Source organism: Streptopelia decaocto, assembly GCF_964273445.1.
Source record: "Streptopelia decaocto genome assembly, chromosome: 2".
Classification (NCBI taxonomy): Eukaryota; Metazoa; Chordata; class Aves; order Columbiformes; family Columbidae; genus Streptopelia; species Streptopelia decaocto.
This window is the reverse complement of record NC_138655.1, coordinates 98250565-98263662: the sequence shown is the minus strand read 5'-3', so window position 1 is coordinate 98263662 and position 13098 is coordinate 98250565. Positions and strand designations below refer to the sequence as shown.

The following is a 13098-nucleotide window of genomic DNA, read 5'->3' as shown; positions in this document are numbered from 1 at the left end:
TTTTTTCAGAGAAGTAACATAATTCAGTACATCAGAGAGCAGAAAAAATAATTACTGTAGTTCATAGCAAGAGTTTCCGTGTGGTACTTGTCCTTGGGTTTAATTGGCTGTGTGTAAATATTGACCAGTGCTCATGACAAGTGTGGGAATTTCACAGGTTTTGTGGCTTATTCTATAGCAAACCCAATACTTAAGTGTTTGTAAGTACAATGGCTGCTTTGCAGTAATCAGAGATAGTAGTGTGCAATATAACCCAAAATACTGCTGTTAGCTAGGGGTAGATTATGCTCCCTGTTTCCAAACTGGAAAAGAAAAATCCGTGGAACGGTGTGTGTGAAGTTTGTGCTAAATCTTGATAATAAAAGGTACTATGAGATACAAGTGTCTTTCTGTAAGGAAAAAAATATACACCATAAAAGCAACTTTAATTGTATTTGGCTACAAGATGCCAAAGTGTACGTGGTACCTCTTAAAATGCATGACTCCTACAAGGGAATACTGTCTGCCGAATGAGCTGATGAGACAGAGCATCCTTCATTGAAGAATGGAACCTGCCTGTTATTGCACTGCACATTTCAGTAACATCAGTAGCCTCCCCCCTCCCCTTGGAGGAGGCTGATGCACATCTCTATGGGCTTGTGCCACAGACTATTGTCAGTAGTGATTCCTGAACAAGCCACTTGTGCTGAGCAGCTTCAACATCACTGATAAAAGTGAATAAACCACCAACTTCTTGTGTTTTGGAAGGCAGGGAGTTTTGACATTGAAAGTGCTTTTTTAAACAAGTGCTAAAATTCACTTAGAACTTCTGAACACATTACATAAACCTTCGAAGATAACTCTACCCTTCCATAAGCAGTAGGGCTGGGACAAAGGGCATGACCATTTACAGCAAGACAGTTACTTCAATGCCAAGTCAAAGCACGGAGCGTTTTTTACTTACAGGATTGCCCAACTCCCAACATGTGCCTGATTGATCTTCAGAACAGTAAAAGCTGTTTTACTCTCTGCAAACCAGTTAAACTGCTGGTTATGTTCTGTGGCTTAATCATGAAAGCACAACTAATCATAAAAGCATAAAATATTTCTAAAATCACCACTGCCTGAGAAAGAGACTGCAGAACACTAGCCTGCTTAATAATTTCCTTCATCTTGAGGAGAAGTGCCATCTGCCAGCTACTGTAAGCAATACTAAGAACTAGATATTGATCAGGCTTCATATACTTTTTAGTAAGACTGATAGTCTATCTTCACTGGTATTGGATCAGTGTTACCAGCCTCCTCACTTATTCCAAGCACCCAAGGTATCTTTGCCAGCTTAGCATAACAATGTACCAGCGTTATCTATAGTGACTTGCCAGAAAAACCTTGAGCACTGTGATTGGAGATAATTTCTGCCTATTTAAGCTAAAAATGTTAGTATCTAGTAGAACAGGTAAAGGTAGCTTAAGAGTTTACTACACAAAGAAGACAGGTGGGTGGGGGGGGGTGTCAAACAAAGGGCAGTGTGGGAAAATAAAATAGAAATTGGCTATGACTGATTTGGGTTGGAAATTAGAAGACAGTTTCTGAGGGTTCAAAACTGTATTAGCTAAATGGAAATTAAAAAGCTTCCAAAAATCTATTTTAAATCTTAGTAAATGAAGTAAAGAATTATGCAAGTAATCATATCCTGAAAGCAGGGAAAGACACTCTGATCCACAAAGCTTATATCGTGTGGTAAAATGTTTGATACAGCATAGAAGACTTACGTACAAAATGACTGATGGCATTTTACTGTGTCAAAATAGTCTCATCTATTTTACTTAGATTCAATGGACTGTAATTGGGGTAACCCAGATCTTATATCTCACCAACATGTGGATGCAAAGAAGTGTCTTTTTTCCAGCACTAAATCTGACAGAACAAAAAATTCTGTGCAGATCCAAGACTGAACTTGATGTGGCTGCTATCAGTTTGTCAACTCAATATTGAATAAGGTATTATAATAAACCACAAAATCCAGTGCTGTCACAGAACTTATTTATTAACTGAAAACATATTTTCCATCACAGTTTTAATATCCAGAAATTGCTAAACTGTCACAAGTGTAATAAACATAAATAAGGTGTGAGAATTCAAGTATATCTTTTGTTGAAGAATCACAGCTTTTTCTATGAAGACAACTTTAAGATTATTTTGTGCTTAACTGATGTAGACCTTACTGACACAATGATACTATGCTGGAATCCAACCACAATCCAATCTAGACAAAGGTAAAGTTTATTAACATACTTTAATTATGGTTTGTGCTTGTTATCAGGCATAGTAAAAGGTATTATTTGCTACCAAAAAAGTAAACATTTACTCAGTGCATTTACATTGCTATTCTCAGAAAAGACATCAAGATTTAAAATGCACCAATGCATTCAGATCAGTAACTCTGCAATTAATAGAGCAGCAGGTTAAAGAATTTATCCTCCAACTGCGCTGTCCCAAGAAGTACACCCACATTCAAGACTGCACTGTCATACCGCAGTAAATGAGATAACTTTAATTTCGGCCTTATACTGCAGTTCACAGGCAGAAATATTTTAAGTTGTGCAGTTGTGGTACCCAGGCACCAAGTTATGACCTTCTTCTGCCTAGTTAATCTTTCCAGTAAGAACGTATTGGCAGCCAAGGCTGGCAAACAGCTTCCTCTTCCACAACACTGTATTCCCCAAATTCAGGCAGGCTCTGCACTCGGTAGTGTAAGCTTATAAGTTGGCTGTAAGAAAGCTTCTTGCAACTAGTGTAGAAATAGGCCATTCTTATTTTGTTCTTGGCAACAAGCACAAATGCTGCAACTGGTAACGGTATTAAGTTCTCACTATATCTTAAATGTGCATTTTTGGTGCATTGGAAATTATTGGAAGGGCAGTAAGTGTCCTTTAACCACCCTTTTCTTGGCATGATGCACACACACTCTACTGACAGTTCATGTGCTCCAGACCCACCTGGTCTCAAGTGTTACACAAATATAACCATAAAAAATGTTTAGAAATAATAAGTAGCAGTCAATGCTACCTTATGTGCGCTTTAAAAAACTCCCGTGAAACTCAGTTCTGGCTTGCTTCCCCCTCACCGCCCCACCAAGTCTTGTGTTATCTGGTACCTCTTGGCCTGATTGGATAGAATACCTTAAAATATTCCATTTCACAGGGTACATTCATTAGTGTATAGGAAGAAGAGCTCTGTTGCCTTCTTTTATTTTTAATAATTAATGGGTAAAGCCCCACCAAATAAAGTTAACCAACACAGGAAACAAAATTTATACCCTTTAGCCTCTGCAGTGCTGATTTATTAACAATGTACATTTTTTAAAGTACTTCCTTTGACTTTCATTAAAATAATATTTAAACAACATTGTTTATTTTGTATTAAGGAAGCTTTACATCATCTTTTGAAGATGACAAAATACTGAGGTGATGTGTAGAAGTCTCACCTCTAATCACTTCTATTTAAATCTTTATTAGGTCACACGTTAGCCACGTTCAAAGTTTTTTAAACCTTTCTCCCTAGTTGACACCTGTGTAACCACTCCTTGTCTTGGACTGTCCTGTTCCCAGGACTGCTGGGGCTCACAGACATGAAACAAGGGGTGCAAGCTGTCAGGCACAAATTACAGCCCTTTGCTCAGAAGCCCAAAGCTGCACAGCTGGCAGCTCTGTAGCCAGCATTAATATGCACTGAAAAAACTGTCCCGTTTGCCTGCATGGATACCCAGCTTAAGCTAAAAGCAATTCCTCTCCTCTCTCCCACAATTAAAAAAAAAAAGACACACCTGATTCTAAAAGAAGGTCACAACCACATTAGAAAACGTGAGTAATTACACAAAATTCTAATGGGAGACTGCCTTCCCCAAAGCCTCCCACATCCACGCTGAAACCATCAGAGGCAGTAGAAAACAGTGGTCTAGTTTCCCCCTGCCATCGGTTATGACCTATTTTCATTATGCACAAGTCTCCAAGTCCTCCCAGTTACACAGGGGCAATCCAATAAGAATAAATGTGGATTCTTCCCTACTGATTACTAAAAATGATGGACATTGTGATCATATTGCTGAAAAACTGAATGTATACAGAACATGTAAAAATATGTGGCAGCACAGAATACAGTAAATATCTCTACACATACAGAACAGCGTTGCTTAGTTTTAAAGAAGGTAGAAGTTGAATTCATACATATTTCTGGTTCAAGAAGCTTATTAAAACTACAACACTCTATTCCAAGCTCTTAGGATTGTGCTTTATGAAGATTTTTACAAGCCTGCAAAGCAGACATATTTTATTTCTAAGTATTCATCGATGCCATATTTTGAACCTTCTCGCCCTAAGCCAGACTCTTTTACCCCACCAAAAGGACCCTCCACCGAGGAGATTATTCCTTCATTAACACCGACCATTCCAACTTCCAGCTGTTCTGCCACTCTCCAGATCTGAGCTGGATCCTGGGAGTAGAAATATCCTGCCATGCAGACACAGAGATACAGGAATGAAAATTAAAATCAAGAATCACAATTGCAGAAGAGTATTAAAAAAAGACTTACTGACATTGAAAATCATCACCCTGTAACACTAAAGCTCATAAAACCACACAAATGCATTCCTCTGATGGAAACACGTACCTGCTAAACCTACATTAGCTGCGTTAGCTATATCAATAGCTTCTGCTTCAGTCTCAAATCTGTCAATACAAAGAGAAAAAATACAAATGAGCCCTGCAGTTCATCTACTGTCTTGCAGACTGACAAGCAGCCTTATCAGAAGTAAAAAAGTCAAGATGCAAAACATCTAATTTAATTTGACTTTGAAACAATGGAGGACTTTCCACCACTTCTCTTAATTTAAACTGCAGTTAAGTTGTTAAGATTGCCTTTATCCTCCCTCGGTACTGGTACCTAAAACATTTATTTCACATGGGTTAGCCCACTGATTTTCCATCAGTAAAACTTAGGACTAGCAAATCACATGAAAAACTGCAAAGTCCTGCCTCCTAGTTCATACTACAAATCATGAAAATGATGGTTTTGATGCTATCCACCCTTGCCTCACTGCGAATACAATTGAAAACAAAATACTTTTCAAAAAGTTCAAGAGATGCTAAAATCAAGTCAAGAGAGAGAAACAAACAAACCACATGCCCAAAGAATGTTTTTGCATGTGTATCCCAGTCTTATTACAAGACTTGTGTGATCATACAATAATATCTTTTGGCAAACTGTCACTCTGATCTTATTTATTCAAAATAATCTCTCATTGTTTTTTTTAATTGCTATTTTTAATCTCGAAAATGGATAATCTTACTTGATAACTGGTGCTAAAGGACCGAATGTCTCCTCTTGGGTGCAAAGCATTTTTGTTGTAACGTTACTAAGTAATGTTGGCTCAAAGAAATTCTTCCCCAAGCTGTGTCGTTTCCCTCCAGTCACAACAGATGCTCCCTGAGAAACTGCATCATTAATATGTCTCTCTACCTGAGGTACGCAAAACAAAAATTTTAAAGTCAGCATGTAGGAATGAAAAATAGTATATGTTCCACTGAAGAAATAATACTCTCCACTATTAAATAGAAGATTTAGAAGAGAGGGTTCGAATTTTCAGAAGACCATTTGCAGTACTATTTAAAATTTCTCTTGAATTTTTATTTATCTCAGTCTGCCATAATTTCAGAGTGATAATTTATGAGTATGGACCCGTCTCATGGATATTAGAGATTCAGCTTTTCTGTTGAAATTAAATATTGCATCTAACAAGAGAAAAAGTCTTTGTAGGGCTAAGAAGTACACCTGATATTGGTGATCACAGACTACGAAAACAGAAGTACATGAATGTCATTTAAAGAGAAACAACTTTCAAGGTGATACTGGCAAGAACATTTTCTACCCCCTACATCTACAATTCATCCAAAGACAAGAACGTAAAGAGAAAGCTAAAGTACCAGTTTCCACCTAGATCACTGTCCTTGGAAATTACAGGAAGACAGTGACTATATACAGTGCTTGCTTATTTGTATAGATAGATGTATATGATACACAGACATACACTATACTTTTGTGATGCACAAAGGGAAGGCATGAAGGAAAGACATTAAAGTATTGTATTGTTTGTCTCCCAAAAACCTCAAAATATTTTCATATTCTGTTGTTTTGTAAACTGAATGAATCTGGCAGCGTTCAAGTATAATGGGATTCAAACCAAGCCTGCATATAACTGAGCCATAGGACCATAGAAAGTATGAACCACATTACTTAATAATCTTTAACCCCAGGAAGGGTGAAATATTATAGAAAATGTGACTTAATGTGATTTAAAAAAAAAATCCTGGAGTCATGAATTATCCAAAACAGAAGACCCAAACCATGCCTGTAGGGTTTCAAGTGATTACAACATCCAGAGCTCTGGTATTTTTAACCTCAATGTATTATTTTGCTTAGCTTTTGCAAAGAGAAGCACTGTTTTTCAAAGTAAGTTGTCATTCACAGTGCTTCACAATTGCAGGATCACCACACAACTCTGACAGTGTATCCAGTTTCAGTAAATGTTCTTGAGACCGGCTAGGAAGTAACCAGGAGAAAGGAGTTTCTCCTAAAAGAGGAACCTCTTTTTCCCTCAGTGGAAATAGGGGAATGATACATTAACTGGCCACATCTGTTCATCTATACATATACACAGACTGGGAGAACAGAACACACTTCCAGCCACACTGCAAATACATTCTAACAAACCAAGCATGAAAAAAGTGAAATATAAATCTAAAGTTACTCTAGGATCATAAAAAGGAAATTAAGATGTGAAAAATGAAATCTGTTATTTATACCTTCTCCACTGCTTTTTCATTGATTAGCGGCCCTTGGGTAGTTTTTGCATCAAATCCATTTCCAACATGTAGTTCTCTTTCTATAGCTTTAGCAAACTTTTCCACAAATTTGTCATGGATTCCTTTTTGCACCAGGAAACGGTTTGTGCAAACACAGGTCTGAAAACAAACATGAAAAACAAACAGTAGTTTATATTGTATTTAATCCATCCATGTTCATTCTGGCCTCCATGCCACAGTGTCAGGTTACTAGAGTGATGTGTCCTCTGCCTCTTCTTCACCCAAAGCTCTTACCTTGCTTTGCCATCTCTTTCATCACCCCTCTCACTTTAGAAATACAACTTTAACAAGCTGTCAGTGCATGAAATATGCCACAATGCTACATTTAAGTCACTTAACTTCGGAAAAGGTTTTGTGAGTTACACGGATTCTGATGTATGGATCAACCAAGGTCCAGAACCTACAAAAAATACCTTCCAATTAGACTGCAGAATCCTGGACTGGCCAGCAGAACCCCAAATCACACTTGGTGATGTGCATTTATTTTTCCTAAGTCCTTCATTATCTAAGTTTGAATTTGCTTTCTTCCTGCAATTTAAGTGCTTTGAATGGCCTACTTATCTGTGCTACCCCTTTGCTCTGACTGCGTCCTATTTTGATTGCTACAGCCTCTCAAAAGTAACAGCTACTTTATCCTTCTATGCAGCAGCCGAGGTGCCTTTTATGTTAGATCTTGTCTGATCTGGGTCTGATCACTCAGTGGTCCATGTCCACATTCCATTATTTTGTTTCCTTTCTTTCTTGCCAAGATTAGTCTTATGTTTTCTTCTTGTGTTATTCAAGCAACATTTTCCCAACCAAATGACCTCCCGATCCCAATGAAAACTTGCTGCTTCTCCCGAGTTGGAGATCATCAGCTTCATGTTCATGTCTAGAGGTAATGCTCACAAAGCTGGAGCAGTTTCCACACAGCCCTGCTCAGCTGACTGGTAGGGAAAGTGATGGTCTTAAACATTTTTTTACTCTAAGTAAAATACATTTAAAACAATGTACACTTGAAGCCTGTCTATCACTTATTTAAAGCTACTTATTGTGGAAAAATCTATCCATGAGTGTCTTAACAGATTTCAATCCCCTTAACTCCTGCTGGGTGCTTTCAGAACACAAAAGAAGACTTGAATTGAACACACAATCTTACACATAGAAGCATTTATAATTAGACTTGAAGCCTTTATTTTAAAAAATGGCTAGGCAGGTTATAAAACATAATCCTGAGACTTGAGGCAGGATGGTGCCTTTTCATAGCTCAAGTTCTCCAATAAATTTAATTCTGACAAAGCACATGACAAAATGCTTTATCACTTCTCATGCTCTTGCAAGGGGTCCTAATGAACATTTTCCTTCTCAGTGATATTATAGACTGCCAAGTATAAAATACATGGTATTTTACAGTGGTGTTATTCAGACTTGCTGATAACTTGCCCAGAGCCATGTGCCGCTCCAGCATCCTCCTCTTCGTAATTAAGTGTTCTATGCTTTCCTTTTTCATAAAATAGCTTATTTACAGCTTCAACTATACGTACGGCTCTTCATTTTGCAGAAACAATGACAAAAACGTTACTCTTACCTGACCTGAGTTTCTATACTTAGAAGCAAGGGCTCCTGCAACAGCACGGTCCACATCAGCACTGTCAAACACTATAAAAGGAGCGTGGCCTCCAAGCTCCATGGAAACTCGCTTCACCGTACCAGCTGCGTGTTTCAGCAATATCTGTGGGCAACAGAGGAGACACAGAAACCTGTACCTCTACCAGATGTGAACTGTGGAACCACAGACGGAAGGCAGTGAAAAACTTAACTCTGACAGGGAATTAATCTGCATCTTTAATGCTAGATCATCTGTTTTCTCCTGCGACAAAAGTGAGGACTAATTTCCTTTATTTAAATTTTAGAGATGAAATTCTGGCCAAGAAATAATGAAGAGAAGAAATTTCACCCCCTTTAGTTCAGGTCAGGCTTTTATACACTAATATTGTCACTCTTGTTTGCTTGTTCTTTTTCGGTACTAAAAATCTTGACTAGTCTTACAAAATTTTTCCAAGATCTGACAGAATTTGGCATTAGGATTTGCCTTGATGCCAGACTACTTCTTCATTCTGCATACAGCCATCGCATAGAATTCTATCATCTTCTAGCCACACTCTGCAGTTTTATTGATTTCCTTAGAGATGGTGACAAGATTGCTTATTAATTATGGTGGACAGGAGAGGTTCAAAGGCCTCACTTCTCTAATACCTTCTCTCGACTCCAGAAGCCATTCCAGAATAGTACCTTTGAAACTCAATTTCAGTGTTCTTATTAGCACGTTGTCACCCTATGATATGAAACAAGACCATGTTGTACAGAACTGTTGCACACAAGCATCCTTCTGTGACTTACTGATACTAAAGTACATAGACAGTATCTCAAGAAACACACAATTATTTGCAAAGTCTGTGTACAGCAGATAGAAAAGAAGGCTCTGTATAAAGGTACACACTTTCACCCTTCTTTTCCAGTATAACCATAGTAATAATCTGCAAGAATATGCTGTGCACTTATGTACCTTTCCTGTTGCTGTAGAGCCAGTGAAAGATATTTTGGCTACCAAAGGATCAGTGCACAGAACTTCCCCTACAGCTGGTGCCTGTTGTCTGGAACAAGGAACAACATTATACACTCCTGCCGGAATTCCAGCCCGGTTTGCAAGCTGCAACAAAAGAAACACAGAATTTGCATTATCAGTGCATTTTGTATGAGGAATAGTCACTTAATGTTTACTGTTTTGAAGAAACCAGTAAGTCAATGGAAGCCAAAAGTGCACAGCACAACTAGTAACAGATGCCATGGCGTCAGGACAGCAGCTTTGCTCAGGTTTAAGCTGTCTGTCATTCAGAGCCACCAAAGGAAACATATAAAAACATTTTGTGTAGGTAAATGGCTGAGTTCTCCTTGAGGCTCTAGACTTTATTAGAGGTAACTTCAAAAATTCTTACTAACCTAAAACCTCTTGATCAAGTCAGCCAGTCTGCCCTTCCTTCATGTACAGAGCTGGCCAAAGCTACGTTTAAAGCCCCTCTGACTCCCTGTTTACAGCTTCAGCCCACTGCTAAGGCCAAGCTTGGCATAAACACTCACCTCCCCAAGAGCTAATGCTGATAGAGGTGTGTCCTCTGCAGGTTTCACTACCACTGTACAGCCAGCTGCCAGAGCTGCTCCAACCTTCCGGGTAATCATAGCGCTGGGGAAATTCCACTAGGATGAGAGAAAAAAGTACAACCAAAGTTGGGGAAATTTTGCCTCCTGTTTTTGAAGAAATAGCTGACATTTGCTGTAATTATGCAATAGCCTAAATAAATCTGCATGATGTGCTTTGTCCCAAGTGAACACTACAATGAACCACTGCCAACCCAAGAAGCAGCGAGTACAAGGTAGAAAAGAAACTCTACAGGGGTGTTTGCCAGGGCTGGAGGAGCCGTAAGGCCAAAGCCCCATCCTTTGGGCTGAACTGACAACCTTCACAATTTGAAAAATTCAGCTGTGCTTACTGGGGTTATAATGGCTGCCACTCCTACTGGCTGCTTCAGCACCAGGATTCTTCTGTCTTTCGCAGATGCTGGAACGACATCTCCGTAAACCCGGCGAGCTTCCTCCGCAAACCACTCCAGAAATGAGGCAGAATACAAGATTTCACCCTGTGCTTCTTTCAGAGGCTTCCCCTTTGATTAAATCATATTGAAGATACACTGTAAGCAGCAGACTGGTGCAATAGAAAGAAAATCAAGTCATTTTGGAGTTCCTGTTCTTTTTCGAGTACTTTATAATCCTCTATCATGTACACTGTGATCTCCAAAAAGGACTATATGATCGCAGCAGCAATAGTTGTGCAGCTTCAATATACTGTAATTGTATAGTCAACATTTTGTATGTTCCTGGATTCATACCTGCCCCAGACAAGGAGGAAATAGCAAATGTAGCATGTATTTACAAACTCCGCAGTTAGCTGCTACTACTGTTCTGAGGAAGATGTAAGTCCTGGCAAAACAGTTAAAAGTCATGGCAAAACAGTTTAAAGTTCATGCCAGGGATGTTTGTTTTGGTGAGTATTACTTTGGACTACCCCCAGGTCCGATCGCACGGACTGAATGACCATCAGCAGCTGGGACACCACACTGCAGCTGCTGAAGCATCTTCCAGCATGGTTTTATCCAAAAGGATACCAGCCCGCGAGCTCCCAGGGTGCTCTGTGATGCAAACCAAAGTACAGAGTGAATCCAACTTCTACATTTGCTTTAGAAGTACTGCAATTTCTTCAATGCAGTCAATGAAAATGATAAAACACAAACATTTCTGCCATGACGACCATGGTCTGGGCTGATATATGCTTTTGAAACCATGAAGCACAACGTGGGTCTGATTTCCACCGGATTGTTAGGTACTACTGTCATCAAAATAATGCATTATATGTTATGTCAGAAAGACAAATGTTTGGAACATTTTCCAATGACCTACCCTGGTTCCCTGAAAATAAGACCTACCCCGAAATTAAGCCCTAGCATAATTTTTCAGGATTTTTGAGGATGCTCAAAATATAAGCCCTACTCCAAAAATAAGCCCTAGTTGCAGTTCAGAATAAAGTGAATTTAAATAGTGTCCAGGCAGCTATACAGGGAAAAAAAAAAAGTAAAATTAATTGACAGTAGAATGCAGCAGGACAGACAGACCCTTCAGTAAGAAAAGCAGACACCTGACAAACAACTGACAGCTGCGTTACCAATGCACTAAAATCATGCTACATGGGCAAGAGGTGCTCATTTATGGAAACCGCTATTGCTAGACATGAGAAACTGGGGCCAATGGTTCTAAACAAAATAAGAGTCACAAGAAATTCACGATGGAATTCAGGGTTTGGAGAGTTATGATGATGTTCCAGCATGTGATGTGACTATATGTGAATAAATGTTGATTTTTTTTGTTCGAGAATAAATGTAGATTGTTGTTCATGGAAAAATAAGACATCCCCTGAAAATATGCCCTATCATCTATATGCACCTATATGCCCTATCACCTATATGAATCTTTTGCAGCATAAATTAATATAAGACCCTCTCTTATTTTCAGGGAAACGGGGTAACAGAGCGATGTGAATGCACAATGAGCATGACAGGCTCAAATTTTTTAAGTAACGGAAAAATATATGGTGGCTAAGTGGTGAAATGCACACGGGGCGTTTTGACGGCTGTCAGTTTTATACCAATGCCAACATTTCTGAAAAGGCTGAACGCCGGCAGCGGGCACACCCGCGCTCCCCCGCCAAACTCACGTTCTCGGCCGTTATGATCCTGGCCAGCTCGTCCTTGTTCTCCAGCATCAGCTCGTACCACCTGCGGAGCCGCCCGCTCCTCTCCTGGGGAGAGAGAGACAAGGCAGCCGTGGCCGCCGCCCGCAGCGAGGCCGCGCCGCTTGCGACCAGCCTCTCCGCGGGGGAAGCGGAGCCGCCAAAACCCCCGGGGCGGCCCCGCCGGCCCGCACCTGCCCACCCCGGCCGCCTCCCGCCCGCGGTCCCCCCGCGGTCCCCCCGCCGCCATCTTCCGCCGCCGCTCACCTTGGCGGGGAGGCGGCCCCAGGCGGCGCCGGCTTCGTGTGCGGCCCGCACGGCCGCCCGCGCCTCGGCCGGCCCGCAGTCGGCCACCCGGCCCAGCTCCTCGCCGCTGGCCGGGTCCTGCACGGGGAAAGCGGCGGGCGTCTCCAGCCAGCGGCCGCCCACCAGGCCGCCCCGGCGCACCAGGGCGGCGGGCAGCGCCGAGCTACCGCGCCGCGCCGCCGCAGGACCCGGGGCCGGCGGGGGGAGAAGGAGGAGGCGGCGGCGGGCGGCGGCAACCCGCTGCGGCAGGAGGCTCGCCATGGCCGTGCGGCGGCGACAGGCGGCGGAGCCCGGAGCGAGCCCGCCTGCACCGCCCCGGAGGAGGGGCCGCGGCACAAGCGGCCTCTCGGCGGAGCTGGGCGGTGCGCGGGTAGCGGTGTTCGCTCTGCCATTGCAGGGGTAGCGGTGCGGAATTGAGGGGCTTCTCAGCCGGGTATCCCCAGCCCCGCTGAGACCCCGCTCCGGAGGGAGAGGGTGGGCTTGTGCGTGGTGGTTTGGCTGCAGGAGCACCGGCCCCCGGGAGGCTGAGCTCGCCCTGGGCCTAGCCCTCGCCACCGGCTCCCGCGGCAGCCGCG

At 41.7% G+C, this 13098-nt stretch overlaps 1 protein-coding gene across 4 annotated transcripts; it reads right to left on the bottom strand.

Moving 5' to 3' along the window:
* Window positions 1-2005: 2005 nt before the first annotated feature.
* ALDH5A1 (aldehyde dehydrogenase 5 family member A1) lies at window positions 2006-12810 on the bottom strand. 4 transcript variants are annotated; one of them, XM_082043933.1, is made up of 10 exons: window positions 12485-12810; window positions 12203-12286; window positions 10428-10598; window positions 10018-10134; window positions 9446-9589; window positions 8468-8611; window positions 6841-6999; window positions 5328-5497; window positions 4649-4707; window positions 2006-4488 (listed from the first exon to the last, which is right to left on the bottom strand). In XM_082043933.1, the coding sequence occupies exons 1-10, from the start codon at window positions 12782-12784 to the stop codon at window positions 4283-4285; spliced, it is 1554 nt and encodes a 517-aa protein (XP_081900059.1). In that variant the 5' UTR covers window positions 12785-12810; the 3' UTR covers window positions 2006-4282. The 4 variants fall into 4 exon arrangements, with proteins under 4 accessions (XP_081900059.1, XP_081900061.1, XP_081900062.1 ...); XM_082043935.1 differs by lacking the exon at window positions 8468-8611; XM_082043936.1 differs by lacking the exon at window positions 10428-10598.
* Between the last annotated feature and the right edge of the window lie 288 nt (window positions 12811-13098).